General features: G+C 38.7%; 3 protein-coding genes across 8 annotated transcripts in view; 1 reads left to right on the top strand and 2 right to left on the bottom strand.

The window, feature by feature from the left end:
- The window catches only part of LOC134650127 (PDZ and LIM domain protein Zasp), a 70,521-nt gene extending 65,704 nt beyond the window's left edge, over positions 1 to 4,817 (bottom strand). For 2 of the 5 annotated variants that reach the window (XM_063504966.1, XM_063504967.1), the window contains exon 1: positions 4,624 to 4,812. The gene's annotated coding sequence lies outside the window, so the exon portion shown is untranslated. Of the gene's footprint in view, positions 1 to 4,623 lie in introns of all 5 variants that reach the window. The other 3 variants (XM_063504962.1, XM_063504963.1, XM_063504965.1) reach the window with 3 other exon arrangements.
- LOC134650153 (iron-sulfur cluster assembly 1 homolog, mitochondrial) overlaps positions 1 to 21,383 on the top strand; it is a 146,878-nt gene extending 125,495 nt beyond the window's left edge. Inside the window, exons 1-3 of one of the 2 annotated variants that reach the window (XM_063505009.1) lie at positions 20,345 to 20,448; positions 20,677 to 20,968; positions 21,246 to 21,383. In XM_063505009.1, coding sequence (XP_063361079.1) covers positions 20,677 to 20,968; positions 21,246 to 21,349 — 396 coding nt within the window. In that variant the 5' untranslated portion in view covers positions 20,345 to 20,448 and the 3' untranslated portion in view covers positions 21,350 to 21,383. Of the gene's footprint in view, positions 1 to 20,344; positions 20,449 to 20,676; positions 20,969 to 21,245 lie in introns of those variants that run through there. The other variant, XM_063505010.1, reaches the window with a different exon arrangement.
- Positions 8,308 to 20,187, bottom strand: LOC134650104 (translocation protein SEC63 homolog). Its single transcript, XM_063504937.1, has 13 exons — positions 19,968 to 20,187; positions 18,807 to 19,138; positions 18,286 to 18,456; positions 17,929 to 18,135; positions 17,442 to 17,670; positions 16,621 to 16,914; positions 16,346 to 16,469; positions 15,292 to 15,400; positions 13,936 to 14,101; positions 12,601 to 12,791; positions 10,875 to 11,040; positions 9,283 to 9,404; positions 8,308 to 8,441 (listed from the first exon to the last, which is right to left on the bottom strand). Exons 1-13 carry the CDS (start codon positions 20,089 to 20,091, stop codon positions 8,391 to 8,393), a joined length of 2,286 nt encoding a protein of 761 aa, XP_063361007.1. The 5' UTR covers positions 20,092 to 20,187; the 3' UTR covers positions 8,308 to 8,390.
- Positions 21,384 to 27,953: the final 6,570 nt, after the last annotated feature.

Raw genomic sequence — 27,953 nt, 5'->3', positions numbered from 1 at the left:
GACCATTTGTGAACCTTATTTGTTTGTAATTAGTTTTACGAATTTTCAGTTAACTGCGTTTTACGTGGGTACGTAAATAGGTACATAACGTTTTGTTATCATCTTTTTTTTTATCAAGCATATGTATATATGTCGGCAAACGATAGGTAACTACTAATTTTTTTTTACAATAAAGAAAAAATTTAAAATTTACCGCTTCGGGGCAAGATTTCCATTTTTTCTTAAGTAAATGTATTTTGTTTTATTTCTCCCCATCTACCTAGCTATTTCCGTGTGAGGCGTGTGAGCTTATTACAAACGAAACGCAAACTGTATAGGCATGTCACAGCTGTAGGGTTTACCTCAACGTTTCGGACATGTCGCTTGGCCTGTAACTCACGAGAGGTTTTTATAACTGGCATTAAGTATTATATACTTAGATAAGTAGGCCTAGTCAACTTTTCGACCCACACTTGCTGTCCACGTGAGTTTATTTATGTGAGTACCTCTACCAATTTAATTTATACATCGTAAAATAATGTGTAAATCAATGAGTAACCTACATCATAGGTATAAGGTACCTATTGTTGTGGGTATTTCATATTGAAGTGACATAAAGAACCTCTTTAAAATTTGCATTTCCTTTTTCCTTATTATTCTTTGTTCTTAATGCGAAACTGAGTAATCCTTTATTTACTTTCGACGAATGCGTGCAGACCTCTACAAACACGAACAAAATACATAGGTGATATTGATTTTCAGTTATTTTCGCCAAATAATCAAATAATTGCCTAATTATCCGGTTACAAAAATTGTTAAAACGAAACAAAAAGTTAAATAATGCGGTATTGTTAATAATATCTCTACCTACCTAAAGGTTTTCTTACTTAATTGGTTTTAGTCAAATAAAGATATTATTTCTATCTTAACTAATCCTGTACCAAATCTGTAAACTTCTAATTAATATAAATAATATACTATCCAATATGAAACCGTAAGTATCTACGTCTTAAATATCCAATACAGCTGCACTTTCTAAGGACACGATCGACAACCAAAATCTCAACCACCAACATCTTACAAAGTCGCAAACAGTCAATAAAATTCACGCCAATTTCCCAAAATGTAATTTCACGTTTACCTTTGCTTGTTTTCACGTGCGCCCGCGCAAGCCCGAGTTTGGGTTGTTGCACCCGAGACCCGAGGCCCGAGACCCGTCCGACCGGCCTGCTATCACGGCCCGATTCATCGCCCCGCCATGTGCTATCACCCATCGCTGCTATATGCAGCATACCGGCATACCTGATTCTATGTTGAGAAATTTTATAAAGATGTTAACGTTGAACACAGACTATGATTTTACGTTTTTAATTTAGAACTCGCAAGTTAATAATTACAATACGACAGATTCTATGCGAAGAGAATGGTAATAAAAATTATATGTCAGTGTCCATCGACTCAAGTTTTGGTCTATCGCCCTGCATGCCTGTTCCACCTATCAATCGCTGCTATTAATATAAGTACATATGCAGCATAGCGACATAAATATTTTGAGAAATTTTATAGATGTTGACATTCAATGGGTACATTTTTACTGACATTCTGTCAAAAATTTTGTAGGTATATGTGCCTACCTCAACTCAAACTGTACAGGTATGCATATAGGTATATATGTATCTAAAGTATCTATGAAAACAATTATACATGCATAAAGAGAACGCTAAGGTATGGTACACGTACTAGTACTCGACATGCTAATGCCCAACAGATGACACCCTCATGTCACCTCTATTGACAATGACTTAAGTTTCAAGATGACATGTACTGGGACCACGTCGAGTACCAGTACGTTTACCTTACCTATTTTATAGAAAATATTTTATGTTTTTTCAGGCTCATGTTCTGTGTGGCGTCAATGCTGAAAATACTGAAAATTGTTCGAAACACGCTAACTTACGCCATCATTCATCAGGTCATCCCCGGAAGATACCTCTAAGTTTAGGCACTTACTTATGCGTGTCCTCAGAAAAAGGAATTTTGTTGGTCCCGGAGGCTTAGCAACTAGCAGAATATTTTTTTAACGTTGATTTTTTTAAGGAACCAGACGAAAAACGAATACCTAATGAATTACTATACCTTATGTACTATATGTTGGACAAATAAACGATTTTGTATTTTTGTATTTTTTTTTGTATTAATTATCAACGAAGTTAACAAACGTATGATTCTTTGTTCTGCTTCCGGTAAGTAAGTAGTCGGAATATGTGTTATAGTGCAGAGCACCTGGTTATGTACATCCCGTGCGTCTTTTGCACTAACATAGGTATTGCCACCTGCTTTTAACAACACCTACATCCTACACCACATCTGCAGTAGCAGCACTTTACCTTCTAGGGAAATTGTTAACAAATTACGACGTTAATCATACCACTTACAGTCAAAACAATTTACTCGGTTGGTAGCTATGGTTGGCAGGATTGGCGGTGGTTGGTCGGTCAAGTGTTTGGTATGGTATAACGGTTGGTTGTTGGTAAGGCGTGTGCTTTTGCAGTACTTAATAGTAGCTTAGTTAGGTTTGGGGCCGCTATACTATTAAGGATCGACTTAGTACTAAGGTATGATGAATAAGGTATGAGTGGTCTATCCCATTAGAAAAACAGCGGAAAAAACTATAGCGGACTGGCCTAAAACATAACTCCGAATTAAAAACAATTCGAGATCAAAGCACCGGTTTTACTTCCCAAACTACATCTGTCATAATTACATTATCGCAAAACGCAAGCTGCCAGATCTTTACAAAACCCAGAAATTACGTAAAAGTTGTTAATGAAACTGAATGTTACTGCCAGCGATAAAATCTTAACGAAACAGTAATAAAAAATACTGAATTCTTCAACGATGAATCAAAGATGTGATAAGGAGTCCAAGGTTTGTCACGACCCCGCCATATTTTTACAAGGTCCAGTGAAGAATTTTCCCTTCAGTGTAATTATAAAGGTATATAGCTGCAGGTACTAGCTATTGCTTAGGAATGACTCTGAACACAATAATGCAGCCTCCGCGGTCCAAGGTTCGGGTAAGCACCTATGGCACCAACCGGTTTCAATTTTGCGATCTGATTTTGCACCTCTGAATGAACAAAACTCATTGGATAATAATGCACAAAGCATTGGCGGAACGAAACAATAAACTTGTTTTGAGAGACTTTATGAAAAATTGGCGGTGTTTCTTATTACTTCTTATTGGAAATTCGACACGAATCACGAAAATATCTTTCTCTTTTTTTGGGTTCCTGAAAGTTTTGAGTCTACCAGATATTAAGGTAAACGTACTAGTGCTCGACATGCTAATGCCCAATGAGATGACACCTGCTGTCATCTCTATTGACAATGACTTAAGTTTCAAGATGATATGTACTGGTAGACTGGTACCTGGTACCGCGTCGAGAACCAGTACGTTTACCTAATGCTGTTTCTATTCGAGTTTTGTTTCGGATTACCAAATGAACAACTACAGCATAATTTTCCCGAGAAAATTACGAAAAAAACATGTACAATTTGTAGACATTGAACTTGTAGACATAGGTTGGCGGCAGCCCAACTGGACTGGACGTAATTTACGTAGTTACGTACACAAAATTCCCATCTCACTGAATTACATGTGACATACATAACACGGCAATGTAATCCTTTGCTAATAAATATAATTCATGGAGTACCTATTCATGACTAAGTGATGCTTACAACAGGTTCTAAGTGATGTATTGTTGTTTATCAATTCATTCGCGTTTTATTACAACGTTTAGTTGTTTTGCATCTGGATGTTGCAAATTTGCGTGAATTTAAATGTTAAAATATTTATATCAGCTGATTTACATAGAAATTATAGCGTTATGTTAGGTAACCAGCTGTAAATTACATTTTACCGTGGTTTTCCTCCGTACGTACCAGCCAAGAATTTAACCTTCATGTTGTTTTTCAAAAACATTTCCTGAAATATGTTCAGATCATTCCGTTGGGTAAGGTAAGGTTGACATTGTACACTCCTTGATTGGCAATTTGGCAGTCAAGATCTATGAGAATGTTGTTATTTCAGCGACTTTTCATGATTGATCTTTCAGACAGAGGTGAGTGAAATTGGCTTTAACTACCACTGAATAACAAAATTGCGGTCATAGATGTCGTCACAGGCGTCCCTCTGCGTTCTAGCCAGGACTTAAACTGATCGGCTACCATTGCATTTTGCAATTCTTGGCAAGCTATCGCATTTTGTCTGTGCCACATTAATCCTGGACACGTAGCATTAATATTGGGATTAATCATGATTACGTTAGGTACTGATGACTAAATTGTCACTGAAACTTATTTAAAACTTTGAACAGAACTGCAGGAAATTAAGATTTCAGGTTATTCAATAAAAAATAACTTAAATTCGGTCAACGGCATGGTGCTGAAAGATCGGACGCAAATAGATCAGATTAACGCCACACACATAAATATCGGCTCGGCTAGCAAATTAATATAGTTACCTAGCATCTCGAATTTCCTGAAGCTTACTCCCAATTTAGCACTAGCTATTCTCCGAAACCAACTTCTGCTTAATTACCGATGTGGTAATAGGATTTAATATTTTATAAATACTCACGTTTGATATCGCTGTTTAGTGGTTCTTCACTTGGCACTGTCAATCACTGGTTCAAAACAACGCGCAGTTTGTAAAAGGCGATCGCGCTCGCGGGTATTTTTAGGTCGGTAATACGACACCGGCGGCACACGGCGGTCGTTCGTTCGTGGTGTCCGGGCGAGCTGTGGCGCGCGAGTGAGACTGGCGCTCGGCGGCGCGCGCGCGCCGCGCCGGTTCAGGACGATGCCCGGTCCCACCCACAAAGCCTGCAAACTGTGGTCTAGAACCTCTGCACTAGGACATCTTAGTAGTTTTTAGCTTTATTTTTTTATAACTCCTTAGCCTTCCGAGTTATTCCATTTAATTTGGTTCAAGCACCTAGTTTATGGCACGGTTTGTTGTCAGTGGTGAATTGGTGATCTGTGATTGGGGATTTGGGGAACCTCTAAACTCTTGAACATGCATTTTAAATATCTTAATGGTTTTTTTACATGTTATTTTTACATATGCAAACTGAATGGTGTATATAATAAGTGTTCCGGACGTTTGTATTTTAGTTTTTATTTTATTTTGGGTTTATTTTATTTCATAACTTTGACGATAAACAGGAAAACCCACCTCACCCCGTAGTCCCTCGTATTTGGGGTGAGTTGGGTTTTCATACAAAGGTGATTTTGGAAGAATGTTGTATCGATTGTTTTTTATTATTAGTATTACTATAGCTCCATTTTAAATTGGAATACATTATTTTTGTAGCAGTAGCCTTAAAAATCCATCTCACCCCCTTTCAACCCTTCTCTCCCCATTCATAACCCAACTCTCCCCGCGAACCCTACTCACCCCATTTTACGGTAACGTAACAATTAATCCATTTCGCTTTTAGTATATTACCTATGTCTATTGATTAAATAAAAGGGAGAATGTGTAAAAACGCTATTAGTCCTAGTTCCAGTTTTCTGATATGAGAACTTGGATGCCTACACATCTATGTGCAATCTGAATTATAAGGTTTTTAAACCTTCACTGCGGTCGAAAAACCCCATAAAATTACGAGTTACACATTGCCGAAGCGAAGGTGTTAAGTAGGACCCTACCTAATAACTACATCGCAACTCATTTAGAATGCTGATTCAGGTTGTCTTTCGTAGCCGCTACTTCTTATAATACCCCAAAGTTTTGCAGCCTCGTCCCCTCTTGGAATTTGTTTTGTATCCGACCCCCCTTGGATCGCATCGCCTTTCCGGTCTACTGGAAGCCCCCCAGTTTAAATACCTATGTATTTTTAAGTATCGAATATGGAAAAGCTCGCAAAAATATCTGACACGACCTTTGCAAAGCAATCACCGTTTTAATTATTACCTACCTATTATTAGTGTCCGACCGAAGTTTCGGTTTCGGCATAAAAATCATGTGTCGGCCGAAGGTTCAACTAGAGCAAAACCGAACCTTCGGTTTCAGCAAAAAATCCGGTTACGGTGGGACAAATATATCAATATACCAAATTTCATCGAAATCAGTTTAGCCGTTTTTTTACTGCGGTATAGCGTCGACCCCTCGACCCCATGCAAAGTATCAAGTATGCTTAATTATGAGTTACACTAATTGCCGCAGCGAAGGTACTAAATTTCAAAGTTTTCAAACACACATAACTTTCACATTTCCCGATGTACCTACCTATTACCTATAATCACTTAATAAGGTAAGTCCGACTGCTCTTCACTGTCCATGTAGGTACAGTCGCCGTCATATATATCGGAGCGGCCAAGGCGCTCACAAATATTTGAACACATTGCACCTCTATTGTCAAGGCGTTAAGAATCGTGTTCAGATATTTTTGAGCACCTCGGCCGCTCCGATATATCTGATAACGACTGTACATATCACAAATTAACCTTAAGTAATTGTCAGCAGCTACTAGCAGGTGACAGCAGGGTATCTATTCTATTGGACATTTGTGCATGTCGTGCACTAGGACGTTTACCTTAGTAGGATTTTTGCGCTTTCCTTTATATTAATACGGGTGATTGTACTTCTGTCCTTGGCGAAGTCTAAGTCCCTTTTGTGCGGCGATGCGCAGTGTCAGATTAATAAAGCCTAGGTCTGCCGAGACGGACACACAGTGTAAGTATTAAAGGCAGTATCTTATCTGTAAAACTGTTTGATGGCTATTAACCGCATCCTATATGTATATTGTTGACATTATTTAATTTACAGCTATGAACTTTTTTTTCTGTCATGTCAACATATGAATCTAAATCTATTAATTATCATTTGTAACGAATTATTGTTAAATATGTAACTGACAGTGCTGTATGATTAATACCAATAAAAATCTATCATTTATCTATAGAGATTTCGGCTCTTAATTTCAGATCCTCTCATGTGCGAGAGGGCTTGGGTTATAGTCCCCACGCTAGCCCAATGCGGATTGGGGACTTCACATACACCTTTGAATTTCTTCGTAGATGTATGCAGGTTTCCTCACGATGTTTTTATATGCCCAGCAGTGGGACGTATATCACGTATATGCTTATATTTACACGTCCTTATTGTCCGTGTCTTTGAGTTGTTGGCTTGTAAAAATGTTTGTGGACTCGACAGTACGTACAAATTACTGTTTTGTATTTGTATGTATATTAACAGGTACGCGCGCTGACTATTTTAGGAGTTTGTTCTTTGATTACTCCAGTAATATTATCACTACATAGTATAAAACAAAGTCGCTTCCCGCTGTCTGTCTGTCCCTATGTATGCTTAGATCTTTAAAACTACCCAATTAATATATTCAATCAAGTCAAGATACTGTGTCAATTACTTGTTCACACCTTTGTCTTTTTGCCCTGCCCGTTTCAATCCGATTGGAATTATACGTCTCGACAGGTTGAGCTGCGCTCGATTTAAATTATAATAACTTTGAATTGCAAAAAAACCATTTATAATTGTGCAACCGGACGCTATTCGTCTATGCAGACTTATCAATCACTTGTACACTATTTATCATAATCATCATCGTTAGGTATCTACAGGTACACAAAAAAATCATCATCATTAGGTATCTGCAGGTACACAGATGTCTTTCAGAGTACGCCACGAATCTCGGTCTCCTTGATGCATACTTTTCGCAGTCTTCATAGAAATATATGTTTCTTAAGATTATGTACAAAAATAACTACCAATTTGTATTTACCACGTACAGAACTCAAAAAACTAAAACCAGTTCTGAGCCATGCCGGGACCATAGAAATGGTTCTATACTCATGGACGAATTTAGAGGAACGCAAAAAAAAGGTACTGGATTACAGCACTTAAAGTACGTTATAAGTTTTAATGGGTAGGGATAGCACCAGTAATGCTATGTATTGTATTGTATTGACTTCTGAGGCATGGGAAACTAAAAAACCGGCCAAGTGCGAGTCGGACTCGCGCACGGAGGGTTCCGCACCATCAACAAAAAATAGAGCAAAAAAAATCGTGTTTGTTGTATGGGAGCCCCCCTTAAATATTTATTTTATTCTATTTTTAGTATTTGTTGTTATAGCGGCAACAGAGATACATCATTTGTGAAAATTTCAACTGTCTAGCTATCGTGGTTCATGAGATACAGCCTGGTGACAGACGGAGGGACGGACGGACAGCGAAGTCTTAGTAATAGGGTCCCGTTTTTTCCCCTTTGGGTACGGAACCCTAAAAAGTAAAATAAAAGAGTTTGTCATAAAAACATTATTTATTCCATTCACTCCCACGTACACTACAGTCATAATAAACTCTATAAAAATAACTTAGTACCCCTACTCCTCCTCCACCTCGTCGTCTGTCGTGAACTCGCTCTCGTTTCCACCCTGAAACAAATAGAAAACAGTAACAAACAGATTGGAACAGAAAAAAAAATCATATCGTCTTCTTCCGAGGACCTAGAGCAAGGTTCCACTGCGGGTGCTCATGCGGGACAGCGGCTGCCTCCTTCACGTCCAGCAGCTAGTCCATGCTGGACGAGTCTGTGATGTATGTACCTGGTCCTGGTTGTCGGAGTCGGTGTCGGACAGGTCCCACTGCGGGTGCTCGTGCGGGACGGCGGCTGTCTCCTTCACGTCCAGCTTCAGGTCCAGCTGCTGGTCCATGCTGGACGAGTCTGTGATGTATGTACCTGGTCCTGGTTGTCGGAGTCGGTGTCGGACAGGTCCCACTGCGGGTGCTCGTGCGGGACGGCGGTTGCCTCCTTCACGTCCAGCTTCAGGTCCTGCTGCTGGTCCATGCTGGACGAGTCTGTGATGTATGTACCTGGTCCTGGTTGTCGGAGTCGGTGTCGGACAGGTCCCACTGCGGGTGCTCGTGCGGGACGGCGGTTGCCTCCTTCACGTCCAGCTTCAGGTCCAGCTGCTGGTCCATGCTGGACGAGTCTGTGATGTATGTACCTGGTCCTGGTTGTCGGAGTCGGTGTCGGACAGGTCCCACTGCGGGTGCTCGTGCGGGACGGCGGTTGCCTCCTTCACGTCCAGCTTCAGGTCCAGCTGCTGGTCCATGCTGGACGAGTCTGTGATGTATGTACCTAGTCCTGGTTGTCGGAGTCGGTGTCGGACAGGTCCCACTGCGGGTGCTCGTGCGGGACGGCGGCTGCCTCCTTCACGTCCAGCTTCAGGTCCAGCTGCTGGTCCATGCTGGACGAGTCTGTGATGTATGTACCTGGTCCTGGTTGTCGGAGTCGGTGTCGGACAGGTCCCACTGCGGGTGCTCGTGCGGGACGGCGGCTGCCTCCTTCACGTCCAGCTTCAGGTCCAGCTGCTGGTCCATGCCGATATACGAGTCTGTATTGTAAAGGGCAGATGGTTAGAAATAGTTTATAACAAGTCCTTTAGATCATTAGTCGAAGTCCAAGGACACAATTGAACATTCCGTCTACCAAATTTTTTATTTTAACCTTTAAATGAAATAATATGAATCATTTTTTTTTATTAAATAAAACGGAACTATAAAAAAATCCATACTACATTGTTGCCATATGTTTAAGAATTTTATGTCAAAAATGTGACAATTACGTAGGAAGTAGCGCCCTCATTTATTTTCTAAAATTTATTGTCGGACTAAACTTGGTCTTAGTTTGAAGTCTGAATTCAAAGACAAAACTGAACATTCCGCCCACCAAAATACACTAAATGTGACTTTAATCTAAATAAATGTGTTTAACTATGTATAATGTGTATTGTGACTAAACGTGCACCAAATCTTTAGTGTAGTCACAGAATAACTAATAGTACTACCGTACAGAAAATTCACTCCATCACAAAAGTCAGATTTAGGTATTATCATGCCGCGATCAGAAAGGGATTAGAAATAACAGATTTCCAAACACTTACGTCAAAATCAATATGGATTGACAGCTATCTCAATCCTTTTTTCTACTCCAGCACTTAAATGTGTCAATTAAATGACTGACAGTGATATCTAAAGCAATGTCATTTGAATGATTTGTCTATAGGCTCATAACTTATGAGTATAATACAACTGCTTTATTTTTTTTAAAGATACAAGTTCCGATCATCTTGATTGAAAGAGGTATGTTTTCATTTACAATAATAACTCTTTTTTTTTTTAAATAATAACTCAAGTTTTTTTAAATAATAACTCTTTTTTTTTTAATAATAACTCTTTTTTTTTGCTGCAGCTGTCATAGAAAAAGTAATGTATGCAACAGCTCATAATTGGTTCTTAAAATTCTCGGGTCTTTTTTTACAAAACTCGACTACGTCTCGTTTTGTAACTTCGACCCTTGAATTTTAAGAACCCTTATTATATCACTGTTGCATAAACTACTATTCTAATCGCGATTCAGTAATATAAAATTACACCTATATCGCCGTCTGCAAGCAAAATTGAAACTTATAACCGCGCACGAACCGTGAATCTCCTTTGCGCGCCGCAGTTTTATGACCGAGCTGTGAGTGTCGGCACGGGGTTATCACTTGACAAGTTTTTATACCTATACCCGCTGATTTATTATTTTTAAGATAAATATGTAGGAATTACAAACGTTGATTATGTAAACATACATTTTTTATCCAGAGATAGTATGTCTGATTCTCACGGAAGTAAGTTTCGAGGCCATTGTGTATTTTCAATTTTGCGCGAGCGCCACGTGACACGACTATCGTGCACGCCGAGCGGCAGCCCACTGCCATACGCCTGTCCGATGGGCGCGCCGGCCAAATGTACCTAAACTGCGGAGTGACACCCCCCTAGTGTAGTGAAGTTCCTTTTGTAATTACTATAGTTCTGACCTGAGCGGAGACACGCGCTCAGCGTATAAAGCTGCGGCCACCGCGGCGCGGTGAACCGCAGCTGCAGCTCCGTGTCGTGCAGCAGCGCCGTCACGTGCGCCGGCGCAGTGAGCAGCGTGTGCGACTTGCGGTCGCAGATGTAGCACCACCAGTACTCCTGCTTGTCCTGCAACGGGAAACTACGTGTTATAGTGGTGTACCGACTACTGATTTGGCCCACTAGCTGACTAATCGGCCCTCGGATGACCGAGTAGTCGGCCGACTAGTCGGGAAAGCTAACTATACATACATAACTAGTATTATTAATTTGTGCAACGGGACTTAATCGCGTTAAGTTTTAAGATTTACCTCCGACGTTTCGAGGACGGCGTTGTCCCCGTGGTCTCGGAGGAGACTCAACGATGTGTTAATCAATACAAGTGCAATTTTGAAAATTTGGAATTTTATGTTATTTCCACTCAGAATCACGAGCTCTTTCGATCTTAATGGGAGAAAAAACCGGCCAAGTGCGAGTCGGACTCGCGCACGGAGGGTTCCGCACCATCATAAAAAAATAGACCAACACGCAAAAACCCACCCATCCCACCCAAGTACTGACCCCGCCCGACGTTGCTTAACTTCGGTCAAAAATCACGTTTGTTGTATGGGAGCCCCACTTAAATCTTTATTTTATTCTGTTTTTAGTATTTGTTGTTATAGCGGCAACAGAAATACATCATCTGTGAAAATTTCAACTGTCTAGCTATCACGGTTCGTGAGATACAGCCTGGTGACAGACGGACGGACGGACGGACGGACAGCGGAGTCTTAGTAATAGGGTCCCGTTTTTACCCTTTGGGTACGGAACCCTAAAAAGTATCCCAACATTTCCATAAGTTTTTCGATCCTTCCATTCCGTTACCGTCACACAAAGTCTAGTGAAAAATGGTAATGGAATGGAATACCATTTTCCTCTGTAGATATTAACATTTTAGAAAATAATTATTTTTATGCAATTTGATGTATATTAAATTAACCACAGCTATGCTATGTTATAATAACCCTTCGTTTGTTTGTCTTTTATTTTTTTCTTTGTATAGAGATTGGCGGTTGTCCACTATAAGGCTGCCATTCGACCGGGTTTCCGGGTTGTCCGGGGAAAACCCGGACACTTTTTATGTGAGGAAACACCTTATTGAATTAAATTGTTATTTTAATAATATTACTTTCGGACACGTCAGGGGGAAAATGCGACTTACGCCAAATCCGGGTTTTTTTATACTTTGTCCTGGTTCGGCGAATTTAGAGATGGCAGCCCTAATCCACTATAATCTTATGGCGTTATTCATAAACGGCTGCTAACTTAATCAGTTGATGATCGTCGTTTGTTATCTGTCGTTATGCCATAGAGAGGGACAAACGATGATCATCAGCTGATTAACTTTAGCAGACGTTTATGAATAGATAGATAGATAGATAGATTTATTTATTTCTTATTGGAAATTACATGGTATTTAACAATGTCACAATGTTTCCAAATAACACGAATTCACAAAAAGATCGTCAGATTGTAAACAATAATACATTAAAATAATTAAGAATTAAGTAAAAAATATAAAACAATAAATTAAATAATCATAATAAAAATTAAAAGTAAAAGTTAAATACAGTAAAATGAAATGTCAGAGAATGTCAGAGCATAATAACGCCGTTAATTAATTTCGTTTCGCTCACGTCCAGTACATACCTGTGGGTAGTAAGGGCAGTGCACAGGGTGCGAGGAGCGGGAGCGGCCCTCGAGCCGCTCGCGCTTGTGGAGCCGCTTCTGGAACTTGTCCCACTGGTCGTCGTCCTCGCCTGAGGACTTGCGGGACTCCTCGGACGCAGAGTCGTGGGACTCCGAGTCCTCGGCGCTGGATTCGTCTGACGAATCTTCCTCTAGAAACGGATAAAAAGATAAAGATAGCTTATTCAAGTAGGCATATTACAATGCGCTTATGAACGTCAAATAAAGCTACACCGGCTCCACCCCTATACCCCTGCCTCGAGAAGATTTAATCCCCTCAATTGGAAGAGGGTATCCCAATATGGGACCGGCAACAAACTCGAACATTTCATTCACTCATTTCATTTCATTTAGAAACAATTTTTTAAATGAAAATTTATATTTTAACACATTTGACTTTACAAAACCTTTTTTTGCAAATGGATACCTAAACCTAGTTTTGATAGACCCACTGACCCATATCCGTTTTGAAAAATCGTGACTTGATTATAAATTACCTAGAACTTTTTCTAGCAAAAATGACGGATTGATAAAGTGAAATATCGACAGAACGGTGTTTCTATGATATCTAATATTGCGGTACAATATGTAAACGACACTATTATTTCGGTGCATAGTCATGGACTAAATAGTCCATGGCATAGTTTAGTTAGTCAGCCTAAAATGTTACCACTACTTTTGAGGTTTTTTTTTTTTGAATAACATACAATCTACATAAAATTTCATCCATCAACATTAAATCTAAAATCGTCACCCGTCCTAGATCGTACCTGGCTCAAAGGTACCCATTATTCCCGCAGCGTTTCCCCGCTGAACTGCAATGGATACCTGTTGAACCAGATACGAGCCAGAACGAGGATCGCAGCCCCTTTCACGCAAACGACGCCCTAATTCCCTGAAGAAGGAGCGAGCCTCTAAACCACAAGGCCCCGCCGTCTCAATAGCCACCGGCACAAAGTCATAAGCTGATTCCAATGCGGAGTACTTTGCGTGCTTTGACTTTGCCGCGGACTCCGCTGCCGAGCCAGCACAACCTGTAGTCTGCCTCAAATGGGATGCAGCGTACGTGCTGACACAAGTTGCATCCCACAAAAGGCAGCGCCCCCTCCGCCATGGAATCAAGGTCAGTCCATCAGGCCTTTTGCCGTCTGTGCGACTCAACCCCGGCGGCTCCAAAACGCACGGCACATTAGCCGATACCAAAACGATACCTTTTGAGGTTATAAAATGTCTAATCTGAAAAAAAAACGGGGTACTTATAATAGTCGGGTAAAAAATTTACACTTCCTCACTCACCTTCATCATCTTTCTTCTTTGGCTCCCTCTTCTTAGGTTCCTTCTCCTTCTGTTCTTTCTGCTCCTTGGTCTCCTTGACTTCCGGCGCTGGTTCAGGTGCGGGCTTGGCTGGCTGCTTGGCCGGCGCTGGCTTTTTGCCCTTCTTGGCCGGCGCTCGCTTGGCCTGCTATAACATTCTTATTTTATAAGCAGGGGTCGGACAAAAAGTGCGGATGACGTCAAACCACTTATAGGATGATTTCAAATAGTATTTTTGATTTTCATAAACAATTATCACTTATCATTTATCAACCTCTTTATTAAACGATATCGCCACTTGAAATGAGTAAGTACGTTTTTGACTGACACATTGTCAATCAGATGAACAATAAATTGACTTCGTTATTGTTTAGCTATTGTATCTTCACGATTATATTTAACTAAAATTTATATTTACTAATGTATAAGAAAACGCTCTAAAATGTCATCTTTACTCGAATATTGTGGCAAGTTTCGTGAAATTTATTTTATTCACTACATCACCCTACCACCTGTATTATTAATTCCATGGATTTATTTACGATTATTTTGTTACTTCATTAATACTACTTTGTTACTACATGTCACACGGAAGTTTAAATACAAACTCAAACATCATCCTGTGTGCAAGATTACGTCATTTTTACGTCATCCGCACTTTTTGTCCGACCCCTGTTTATAAGGATTTCCATTAAATCTAGTTCTAGTTCTTAACTCATGTATGGTTCCACGCAGAAAACATAAAACTTGGCCTGCATGTTGCTTAGGTTGGTATTCCAACTGTCCAATTTCCAATGTGCATTGCGTCTCACTCTCTCACTAAGCAAAATGTGTGACGCAAATACACATTGGACTAAGAAATTGGACAGATGGAATACCACCCATATCTATGCAAGAAAAAAAATGGAAACAAGTTCTCAAATGGTTGTTTTCGTGTTTTGAATAAGTACCTACAGATTTTTTTTGCTGTTATAGTCATCCGAAATAAAAGTAAACAAAAAAATTGCGATAGACTCGTGGAAAATGTTGCTTAAGTAATGAGAATGGATAATCTCTATAAAGGGACGCACTGATTAACAGTCCGCCAGTCGGTATCGGCCTGTCAGTTAGAACAAAAATTTGACAGTTCCGAACAACTGACAGGCCGATACCGTCCGGCGGACTGGTAATCAGTGGGCCACTTAAGGGTTCTTCCACATATTACGTCAAAGCAACAGGGGGAGGAAGAGGGGGTAATTAATGGACGACCCCTAAAGGGATCAAAGGACCGATCATTGCGTTCTTTATGGTATCAAATCATCATTTCATTTCATTTCATTTCAAAGTAAACTATTATACCTGTTTCATCCACACGGGCCTCTTCGAAACCTCCTTTTTGTCCTTGTCATTTTCTTCGGTTTTGTCGTTCTCTCCCTTTTTCGCATCACCGTTGCCTTCCTCGTCGTCTCTATTGCCAAAAATACGTATTTAAGTTTTAGATCAAATGATAGATTGGAAATAGTACCTACATACGATTGCGTAAGACTCAAAATAAATCCAAAGTTACGTAATGAAACTTTAATGTGATTTTTATGTCACAATTCCTCCGTCCTTAAAATGTATCTTTGATTTATAATTGAGGCTAATACAGTAATTTTAGGTAAAATATAGAAGAAATGTTATTGTGTTGTTTACAGAATGGAATTAGTGAATGAAAATAAAATGGTGGCTCTGACTGTATACCGATACAGGTGTCACTCATACATTGAAACATTCGTTCATTCCATTCGGTCTAAGCTAGCTTTCGTGAATGGTAGCTCTGAACAGTGTCGTGACACCCCAGTCATGACATGACACATGCCAAGTAGCAATCATTTGGTAATTAAAGTGTATTGTTTATATTCGGATATTGTTTTCTGTGTATTCTGTTTTCATGACAAAATAAATATTTTCTTATATATTATATGTATATCGTCATCTATTACCCACAAGTCCCACAACAAAAGCCTTATTAAGCTTACTGTGGGCCTGGGGCTACGTCGATTTGTGTGGGTAAAGTGTCATTTTATGGAACTTGCTAACTATGTAAACAAACCGCCATATTGAAATTGTCTCTGAATGATGAATTCACTCTGAAAGTTACTTTTGAAAAAAAAAAAATTAAAATATTTATTTACATTAATAAATGTTACATAACAAGGTAACAGGTTGGGACTCCCTATTAAGTATATTATACCTGTATCAGGAAGCCCCGCTCCTCCGTAGCAACAAGTTGTAGATTTAAGAAATATTTAACTAGCATACAGAAAGAAAACTTAAGCTAATAGTACAATTTATTCTTTTGTTTACATAGTTAACAAGTCCCATAGAATGACACTAAGATAATCCTATTATTTATTTTATTATAACATACTCGATACTTTTCTCCTTGATGCTGCAATCGCCGAATAGCTCCTTCATGTTGGTTCGTCTCAGGAAAACTGTGACAGTAACGATGGCGCCCGCTGTCACAACTGTTGAATTTTCATCGTCGATCACTGAAAAACAATGGAAAATATGTTTTAAACCTTCACGACTTTTACACATTATTAAATAGGGTGTATTACTGCAATGTTTTAATTCATTGGCTTATGAAACTGTGGTTTTATCAAAAAACTAAAAGGTACACATATGAAAAGTGATATTCACCTTCAGTATTAACCTGGAAGTGTATATAGGGCATGTTACCCAGCACTTTAATGACGTCATCATACTGCTTGTCGTTCAAAAACCTCATCACTTGCCGCCTCTCGTCTCCTGGCAACTGTGCCAACTGTAGCAGCGACTTGATGTGTTTCTTCCTACTCGTGAAGTACTTCAGATGGTCTTCCGTGATGTATGGCAGCTGGAGGAGGGGGGATTTATACTCCCAGAGGCCTTGGACTATCATGGGGGAGAGTTTCATGCAGTTTTCGATGGTTTCTATGGTCGGTAGGCGGGGTACTGAAAGAAAATAATTTAATGTTAGAATGTGGCCAACATTCTTATGGCGTTATTCATAAACGTTTGTGAGCAAATAAGCCCTCGATCATCGTTTGGCCGTTATCCGTCATTGTGACATTTGTGTTTGTTGGAAAGAGACAAAAATTTACAGAGTAACACAGTGAACAGTAACACAGGGGACTGTAACATAGTGGACACTATGTATAGTAACCCATGTTACAGTAGCACACGTGACCGTAACCCAGGGGACATTAAAACAGTAACACAACTCACTTCTCCTGGCGTAAGCAAGCGCTATGAGCTGATTGACGCAGTTGACCATCTCCACAATCAGATCAGGGCAGCGGCCCACGATATATCGCCTGTCAGCGTCCAGGGCTTCGCTCGGCAGACGGAGACGGGACAGGTGCGCGTGGAGTAAGGCTCCCGCCTTGATGCTGTAGGGGCGGCAGAGTAACATAGGGGACAGTAACCCAATGGACACTGCATAGTGACACAGGGGACAGTAACACAGTAACACAACTCACTTCTCCTGGCGTAAGCAAGCGCTATGAGCTGATTAACGCAGTTGACCATCTCCACAATCAGATCAGGGCAGCGGCCCACGATATATCGCCTGTCGGCGTCCAGGGCTTCGCTCGGCAGACGGAGACGGGACAGGTGGGCGTGGAGTAAGGCCCTCGCCTTGATGCTGTAGGGGCGGCAGAGAGGTTGCTCTTTGTTCTTCTCCCCCAGGTTTGGGAGCTCACGGAGAAGCTGAAAAGTTTTGGAAAATTAATAAAAAAATCATGTTTTTATAGATAAGATTACATACTTTGTATTAGCCAGAAAAACAAACTGGCTGGCTTTTAGGTTAATTTTCATACACACATTATTAATCTAATAAATCTTAAAAAGAATATCACATAGCTAATAACACTGCTAGACTTTTAAGTGTACATAAAGACAACTAGTATGAGTTAGTCTCATATGATTTTCTTTTTTACTAAACATACCCCAATAGAAAAGACTTACCATAGGCACTTCCTCATTGTCTGTGATTCTCTCTATAATCTCCGAGTTGTGTCTCCTGTCAAACTCGCAGGACGCCGCGAGAATCATCAGCGCCCTCTTTAGGGGCATAGAGGGAGTTTTGTGACAGAAGTAGAAGTACATTTGTGTGGTGTCGAGCAGGACTTGCTCGCCGGAGTAGCGGATGGAGCGGTACCACCAGGTACCCACCTGCATATTACCAATGTGGATTGTAACATTATAAAGGTAAAACATTATTAAACAGAAACAAAGTCCGGAAAGTCTACAACGCCAACAATAGCCAAACCACCTTTGCCCAAATATGCAAGAAAAAAACCCAGAAAAAAGAATTAAACTTACAACAGTGGGCAAAGCAACCATGAAAACCAGTGCGTAGAGTCCCAGCACCCACACACTGTTCTCCTTCTCTACAATCCAACTGGGCAGGGCTATGCCAAAACTCATGGCTCCGGGGCCGTCCGGGTTGCCATACTTCTCCCAGTTCCGTCGCGCCTCGTCGTCTGTTAGAGCCTGAGAAAAGTTTAATCATGTCTCATGTGTGTTGTCACTGTCATAAAATTAATTATGAAAATAACAAAACTGATTAATTACATCACGAAATTTTAAATACTACTTGGTTCGAGTATTTACACTGCTTGTTTTTAGTAGTATTGACTGTATGTTGTAAGCTGAAAAGTAGTGTCCGACCACAGTTTTGGTTTGAGTTTCAGCATAAATTGAAAATTTCCATACTTAGTGACTTCTTTTCTTCCTATGTGTATATTTACTTACACTGGTTTAAATCTTCTAACATCCTGCTTTTCTCATTCCAAATAGAAACATTGGAACTAATATATCACCAAATAAATAATCATCCTTACCTGATAAGCTTTAGTGAGCTTCATGAAAGCTTTCTCATCACCCGTCTCTTTATCCGGATGGAGTATCAATGATTGCTTACGATAAGACTTCTTGATTTCAGCCTGAGTTGCTCCAGGCGGCAAACCCAGTATTTCATACGGATCAAAATTAGACATTTCATAGTCAAACTGTGACACCTTATATGCTAAAAATGCGAGTAACACCCATCCCGAAATTATTGCGAGTTTAATTAGGAAGTTCTTTAAAGATTTGTAAGGCTGTGATTGCTCTATTATTGACTGTTTCTTTATACAATTTGGACATTGACATCTTTCTGCTTGTTTTGCTGGATCTGTAACAAGTTAATATATTATAGATAATATTCTAGTATTTTTAGTTACATACTACAGACAGAAGATTGGCTTTGCTAGAAGGCACACATAAATAAAAAGTACATTGCAGTTACTGTAGTTTTTAAACTATATTTCTGTATTACTCTGGATAAAAAGTTAAAAAATAAAATAAAAATCTTAAAAGAAATTAGGCAAGATTTTATTATATATATATTTTAGATCAAAATGGAATATAGGTACAATAGTTCATTATTAATCATACATAAATCCTCACTAAATACATATCATTTCAAATTTTCTGATAGTCATTTCTAATACCAACTTGAATACAAGTAATTTTTTCAAGTGGAATATTACTGACATTTTAAGACATTCTCATACCCCTTGTGTGTTATCATAAACAGAATAATTGAACAAGCATGACTTGGTTTTTCAGAGCCAACACTATTAAGTTTGTGACATGGAAACCTGATTAGAATCTGTTTTTTCTAGTTGAAATGAATTGATGAATATAGTCCTATATAAATCGTAACAATAAAAGTTCTGATCTCAATAGGAATATTATAGATTGAAAATGTTCTACTACTATAGTAGTCTGAGGTTGATAAAGATGATGAGCAGTGTGCAACGGCCGTGTCACTCATACATTAGCGTTGTGCGACGAATCGGTACACCGCGCGACAAACCTATTGACATAACGGTACTAGCACCCATTTAGGTGCAAACTATGAGTCACTACAGCACCGAAATATAGGACAATCATCAAATAAACATTAACAACTACGATTTTAACGGGCATTAACGACAAAACATGAATTAAAGCTTTACCTTCTTTTCTTTTCCTTGGCCAATAGTAAAACGTCGCTGGTACTAATATTAAAGCGAGGAATGATAACACAAAATAAAAGAATGTAGATCCACTCTCATCATATTCAAATTTTTGGCCTCCCATCGTTATTATATTAAATCATTTGTGAAGAAAATGAAAATCACTACACGCAACACGAGCTCGATAGCGGAGACGTGTCATTAAACGTCACTTAAGTCATTGTCAAAATGCTGTTGTCATTTATAAGGAACAGTGCGAGAAGACGCGTTCCATTTGCGAAGATCGTTAAGAAAGCCAGTTAAAAATATGACTCGAACAACATGACTACGAAATGACAATGCCTTGAGAAATACTACAATCTATGATGCCTTGACATTTTGTTTTTTAATCTTTTGACAGAATCCAAATCCAATGAAAATTTAAAAATAATATAAATAATATAGACCAATATTATGAAACTGTAAGGAAAAAAATTACGTTGTAAGTATATTAATACTTTTGATCAGAGTACAGTGCTATTAGTTTCCATAAATCCCAAGTACATATTACGCAGTGTGTTTGCAATTAGACTTATGTTTCGTAAGTAATTTTGGCAATAGGCCTTAAGCGTAATAAGCGTGTTTGTTTTTCATGAAGATATTTGTAAATTGCGATCAATTTCCCCTTGGACTTTGCTTCACTACTTCATTACATGAATACGATTTTCAGATGGCGACCAAAACTATTGCAAGTGCGACTGTGAGGGCTGTGAAAAAGCGATTGCTGCCTTCTCGTGCTGCTCTGGTGCTTACTCCCTCGGCAGTAAGCAAGATCAAGGAAATAATGGCTAAAGAAGAGGCTAAGGGATTCATCGGGCTGAAAGTGGGTGTCCGGCAGAGAGGCTGCAACGGTCTCTCCTACACACTGGATTATGCTAAGACCAAAGAGAAATTAGATGAAGAAGTTAAACAGGACGGAGTCACGATTATTATAGATAAGAAGGCACAGTTAACATTATTAGGTTTGTATTGATCTTTTTTTAATTGTTTTACAAGCTGCTGCCATGTTTGCCATCTAATCACAATTTAACATTTCCTCTTGTATTCTTATCCATTGTGGGAATTATTTGCAAGATGGCTAATATTATATGATATCAATGTCATCATATTTATATTGCGGCAGTTATTTCTCTGTGTGTTTTCTTTAGGCCTTTATTTGAAGCCTAGTTACTTCTACATAGGTAATTATTTAAGTTTTCCCATTTTGTCTTATCATACAATGTTTTTTTTTTCTTTCAGGAACTGAAATGGACTTTGTAGAGAATAAATTATCAGCCGAGTTTGTGTTTAACAACCCAAACATCAAGGGCACCTGCGGATGCGGAGAATCCTTTAGTATATAGAAAATACTAGATAAGGCATTCTTGCCAACAATAATCAATTAGAGAAGTTAAAGAATGAATGCTTAGCATGAGTATTTCATCCATTGACCCATCTGTTCTTATCATGCATGCATGTTAACCTTTTGGATGCCAATGACCGATATATTCACACCGTAGGTTCAACGCCAAAGACCGATTAATCGGTCACATATCACAGAGCAATATAGACCTACGTGCATATGCATAAAGTTCAATTTCAGTTTTGACACTTTGGTGACGTGGTGTCAGCATGACAGCTTTTGTGTTTGACACGGCGTCGAAAAGGTTAATAGCATGTTTTCGTAATTATGTGCATGCGATAGAGAACGGAACAGGTCAATTCAATGTACGAAATTCTCAACTTTAACAATATTTAATCTCAATAACCATTGTATTCTGTATTCAACAGTAGCATATCTAGCATATAAAAAAAAGATCTGTAATGAGTAGACTTCTTAGACAGCTTGACTGAGGATCAACACTTTAATAAGAACACACACTATGCTACATGTTCCAGCCAATTAGAGACATTTCTCTTGCAAACCAAGTGCTGCGGATTTTTTTCTAGAAATTGTAATTATAACTTATTAATTATCATACCTATTTATATCTATTTGAGTTTATATCAGTACACTATTCTCATTTACAGAACATCTCATAAACTACATTAGATTCTGAGATCATGATTGCAATCTTAGTGGCAAAAAACTTACGGCGGTAAACTACTTCGGTTCGGTTACGCGCACAGTGCAGACGCGTTGCAATTTATTTAAAAAATACTTAAACTTACGGCGAGCTAATTTGAACCCTGCGCATATGTCAGTAACTACACTTTAAATTAGCGACATACGTGGTGCTTAGATCATTACCTGTCCGTTTATAACGAGTGCGCGCTTCGAAGTGACGTAGTGACCACGGAGCTATGCATCATCTACACCAAACACCGCCTGGAGGCGGCATTGTGGCAGGAGGCTCGGGACTACAACGTACACCGCCTGGAGGCGGCATTGTGGCGGGAGGCTCGGGATTACAACGCACACCGCCTGGTGGTGGGATTACGGTAGGAGGCCCGGGATTTAGTGGATCGCAACCGAACTTGGCGTTGTTTTTTGAACAAGATCATTTGGATAATGCACAAACCACCTTCCGCAACAAACGCAAACTTTCAAACGACAATGACCACATCCTTTCCGACCTAGCGGATTTGAAAAAGCAAATGTCGGAAATGATGGAAGCTTTAGGTAACAATAACAAGGCACAAACCGAAAGAATGAATCAATTGTGCGATAACGTGAATAACATAAAAAACCAAGTCACCGATATTCGTAAAAGCATAGACTGCGTAATTGTTGAGCAGAATAATATGAAAACTGAGTTAAACAGCCTTAGGACAACCATCAATGCTGCCGACACAAGACTAGAACTCTTGGAGTCAGATTTCAAAGCATTAAAAACGTCTTCTGGACAAACGAATACATCTCTATCAAACATTTTATATGAAGACGTGATTGTGGAATGCCGAGAACGCAACATACGAGCAAAAAATATTATAATAGCAGGCATTCCTGAACCGGACCCGGCGGTGGTAGAAAAGGCGGAATACGAGAATTGTGAAATTGTGAAAATTACTAGATCAATATATAATGACTGTCCAGAACCCAAACAACATTACCGTCTCGGAAAAATACAAGAAAATAGATCACGTCCTATAAAAGTGTGTTTTGCATCGGAGGAAACGGTTACATACATACTCAGAAACAAGAACAAGGCAAAACTAAACAACATCAAGATTTACTCAGACCAGACCCCACAACAACGGAAAGCACTTGAACACCTAAAAGTAGAACTCCAAAAACGTACTTCTGATGGAGAGGCAAACCTACGCATTGGATATGTAAAGGGGGTCCCTAAAATTCTGGAGTCACAGACAAAAAAATCCTCATCGACCGTCCAGATGATGACAGCAACAGAGAAGTGCTGACTTCATCGGGCGGTCGGATTTCTTACCACATAGCCACTTCCTATGCACAAATAAAGCTAAGTAAAAAATCTCTTAAATGTTTCTATGCCAATGTTCGAAGTATAATCAAGCCAGGTAAATTTGATGAGTTAAAATGCGTCATACAATCCTTTGACGCTACTATTCATATAATTGCACTAACAGAAACATGGATAAAAGATGAAGAGGAGGCCAAAAGACTAAACTTACCAGGATACTCGCATTTTTACAACTTCAGACACAGTAGCAGAGGCGAAGGGGTCTCGATATACGTGCACAACACTTTGAAACACAATTTGATTGAGGAATGTTGCATAAATGAAAACCACTTCGTTTGGGTTCACATATATAAACCAGAACGAACAAACTCGAACTCCTTTCTCGAAGAATATTCTCGTCAGTTGAGGCGTAGAAAACGGGTATTAATATTTGGCGACTTCAACTATGATATCCTACATCCAAAAAGTGCTACTAACGATTACAAGCAAATACTTAAGGAAAATGACATCACAATTCTAAATAAAATAGACCAAGAACATAGTACGCGACAGACATCAACGACAAATACGATCTTAGATCATATTTGCTCAAACCTAAAACATCATGATTTTCAAATGTCACTAATAGATTCAGCAATGGCAGACCATAAACAAATTTACCTCGAGATTAAACAATACCAGCCCCCCACAAAGAAAGTAATAGAGTATAAAGCATTAGATTATGTTAAACTAAATAGTATCATACAAGAAACAAAAGACACAGATAACTACATTTATGATGTTTTTGAGGCCAAATTAATGGTGTGCTTGCAAAAAAGTAGAGTAACAAAACTTAAAACATTGAATCCACCGCGACAGGAATGGATTAATAAAGACATCATTGAAGCAATAGACAGAAGAAATAAATTGTGGCAGAAATACAAAGCAAACAACACAGACGAAAGCCTAAGACAGCAGTTACAAGAAGAAAGAAAACTGGTATCAGAAAGTATACAAACAGCAAAAAAGACTTACTATCACAAAGCCTTTAAAGAATGTACGGATAAACCATTGAAAATGTGGAACCTGATTAGTTGTCTATCTAATAACAGGATAAAAGCCAACAACCACCCAGCTCAATTACAAGTGGATTCAAGAATTGTGACGGATCCAATAGAAATCTGCGAAGAATTCAATACATACTTTTCTACGATCGGCCTCTCTCTAGCAAACAAAATCCCAGTTATGTATACGCAATCTTACGATGTAGACAAAGGCGATAAACTTAGACACCTACAACCAACTACCGAAGATGAAGTACTTAAGATAATACACAATCTCAAAACGAATACTAGCTCCGGTTTAGATGAAATCACCGCCAAATCTATAAAATGTATCAGTCCTATAGTAGTCCAGGAACTTACATGTTGTATTAACAAATGCTTAGAAAATGGTACCTTCCCCAATAGCCTAAAAATAGCAAAAGTTACCCCAATTTATAAATCAGGTAAAAAGTCGGAACCTGGAAATTATCGACCCGTCTCTGTTCTCCCAACCGTCTCAAAAATTTATGAAAAAGTTATTTATGCGCGTCTCGATAAATTCTTAGAATCTAAAAATTTTATTTCGCAGAAGCAATATGGTTTCCGACCAAAAGCTAATACCCTCTCTGCAACAATAGACCTTGTCACAAAAATAAAAGTTAAAATTGATCAAAAACAAATCGTACTAGGAATATTTATAGACCTAAGAAAGGCGTTTGATACAGTAAGCCATGACATACTATTGAAAAAGTTACACCATCTGGGAATAGTAGACAAAGCATACGATATATTTAGGAGTTACCTTGAAAATCGACAACAGGTTGTAAAAATTGATCAGTGCAGAAGCGGTCCCAGATTCGTAACATATGGTGTCCCGCAGGGTTCAATTCTGGGCCCGCTTTTGTTCCTGATCTACATCAACAATATCCAAGACATAGGACTGACTGGGGACTTGACGTTGTATGCTGATGATACAAGTCTGTTTTACAATGGGAAATCTATTGAAGATATTATGTTGAATGTACAAAACGATTTAGACCTATTAAACAAATGGTTCCAGGCGAATCTACTTACCATAAACATCTCTAAAACTAACTATGTAATTTTTTCAGCAATAAATAAAAAAATTAGCAACTTTCCTCCACCATCAATAAATGGACAAGTCATTAATCAAAAAACACAGGAAAAATATCTTGGCTTGATTCTAGATTCTCAACTGACCTGGAAACCGCATATAGAAAAAACTAAAGCTAAACTTACCTCCCTCACAGGAGCGCTTCGCAGTATTGCACGATGTTTACCGCACAAAGTAAAATATCTGATATACAACTCTCTTGCTAAACCACATATTGAATATTTAATTGAGGTATGGGGCACTGCCGCCAAAACAAATCTAATGAAGATCCAAACAGCACAAAATAAACTTATTAAAACCTTATTTCACTATAACTTTCTCACACCTACTGAAAAAATTTACACTGAAACTAAAATAATGAATGTCACTCAAACATATATATATCATACCTGCCTGCTAATACGCAAAATTCTCGAAAAACGAATACATACACAAATAACCTTCACCAAAAAGCACCAATTCCAAAGAATAAAACTCCGAAATGCAGATCATCTAACATTACACCATAATAGAACAAACTACGGGAAGAAGAGTCTAGTATATGAAGGTGCTCAATTATATAACAAATTACCAAGGGATATTAAAGAATTAAAATCTATGAACCGGTTCAAAAAATACCTCAAATACCACATACTAAATAATTTAAACTTATTACATAAATAATCTGCCAACATATTTAATCTTTATATTACTGCGAAAACTTAAATGCATATTTCTTATATTTTTCTTTTGTTAGAAGCATGTTAGAAGTATAAATATTGACCCATATATATATATATATAAACATAATAAAAAGTAAATATAGTTCATACCTTAAAATACACAAATATACAAAATAAAATAAACAGCAATATACAACAATTCTATATAATACTTTTATAACACTTAACGCTACACAGCTAAACGCTAGGCCTATACCGATGCCGCATCCAATACGTTATACGTTAATGTTTACTCTAGCTCCTTATCGCTGAGTACTCGACGATGCGCCGCCGCACAGCAACAGAACTAGTTTGCATGCCGATTGTCAACTTACCTACATATGTTTTTATTAGTAACTGCACTGTTAGTTTAACTTGAAAATGTATTTTAGTTTATAATGTTCTCATGTAAGTGAATTTGTAATTCTTATGAGAATAAAGAATCTTTAACCGTAAAAAAAATCGTGAGTGAAACCAACATAGTTGGCAATTCAATGTATATTTTTGTAATATACCTGTAAATTATATGCTTAGCTGTAGTTAAAAAAAGAAATTTAGTTAATTTATCTGGTTTCTCTGAACTAATAAATAGATTGAACGTTGAAAGTTTTTTTTGCAGCAAGTATTAAAGCCATATGACCATATATTATTATACCATGCATATGACGTATGCCATCACGACAGAGAGCATCACAACACAACACGACAGACAAATGTGAACCCGGCTGAACGCTACGCGTGGCCTCCAATATTGTTTAGTGTCCGACCGAAGGTTCGGTTTCGGTTTCGGTTTCGGCCAGTTTCGGCCAAAAAATCATGTTTCGGCTGCAGTTTCGGTTTCGGCCAAAAACCGGCCGAACCTTTCGGCCGGGCCGAAACTTACGAAATGGTACTTCGGACAAAGACCAAAAGTTGGGGAATAAGTAGGACAACAATATTAATACCTACATATACTGATTCATGTATATTAGGTACAGGCATTAATTGGTTTATTATAAAACACAATTCCACTAATGAGGGCGCCACTGGACGGTTGACGCAGTCTTAAGAGGCTGTCAATACCTATAAGTGAATGAGATAGCACTGTCGCATGTTACTGGGCCCTGGGCAAGATAATAATAAGAAAACTAGCATTACTTTTTACCTCAATTTCCACATGTCCTCTACTTCAGCTTAGCCTTTGGCCTCGCTGCGCCATGCTCGGCCTGCGGTCTCGCTTTTGAATACAATGGACATTGGTTGGAGTCTGTGCTCAACTACTTATCCTGAAGCCTTAAGCACGGCTTTGACTTCGCATGAAAGTTCGCCTCAATGGGGCACTTCGGACTTTTCGGCCCAGGTGAAGATTGGTACCCGGCCTTGCGATATTGTTAACAAAAAATTTCGCGCTCGCTGCGCTCGCGTTTTTAGTTGACCCTGTGTCTACATGTTAGCTTGACTGGTGAATGAATAGAGTTAGACCAAGAAAATTCTGCAATGATTTTGATAGCATACGCAGTGCAACTAGTGCAAATGTTATTTATACGTCATAATTTCATAGAAGTTTTGACGTTTAAAATAACACTTGCACTGCGTGTGTTATCAACTTATCAAAATCGTTGCAGAATAATCTTGGTCTAACTCTAGTAATTTTCATAAAAAACTGCTTAAGTAACATCAATTTCAAGGACATTGGGTGTTGACAGCCCCATAATATGTGTGTAAAAGCGGTTTTATGACATTTTTTCAAC

Source organism: Cydia amplana, chromosome 8, assembly GCF_948474715.1.
Source record: "Cydia amplana chromosome 8, ilCydAmpl1.1, whole genome shotgun sequence".
Taxonomy (NCBI): Eukaryota; Metazoa; Arthropoda; class Insecta; order Lepidoptera; family Tortricidae; genus Cydia; species Cydia amplana.
This window is presented reverse-complemented; position numbering and strand designations above follow the sequence as displayed.

Coding starts and splice junctions, on each gene's coding strand:
- LOC134650104 (XM_063504937.1), bottom strand. CDS start 20,091: ATGGGAGGCCAAAAATTTGAATATGATGAGAGTGGATCTACATTCTTT. Junction 18,457..18,806: donor AGCTCACTAAAGCTTATCAG/GTAAGGATGATT, acceptor AACTTTTCTCAG/GCTCTAACAGACGACGAGGC. Junction 18,136..18,285: donor TGGTTGCTTTGCCCACTGTT/GTAAGTTTAATT, acceptor GGTAATATGCAG/GTGGGTACCTGGTGGTACCG.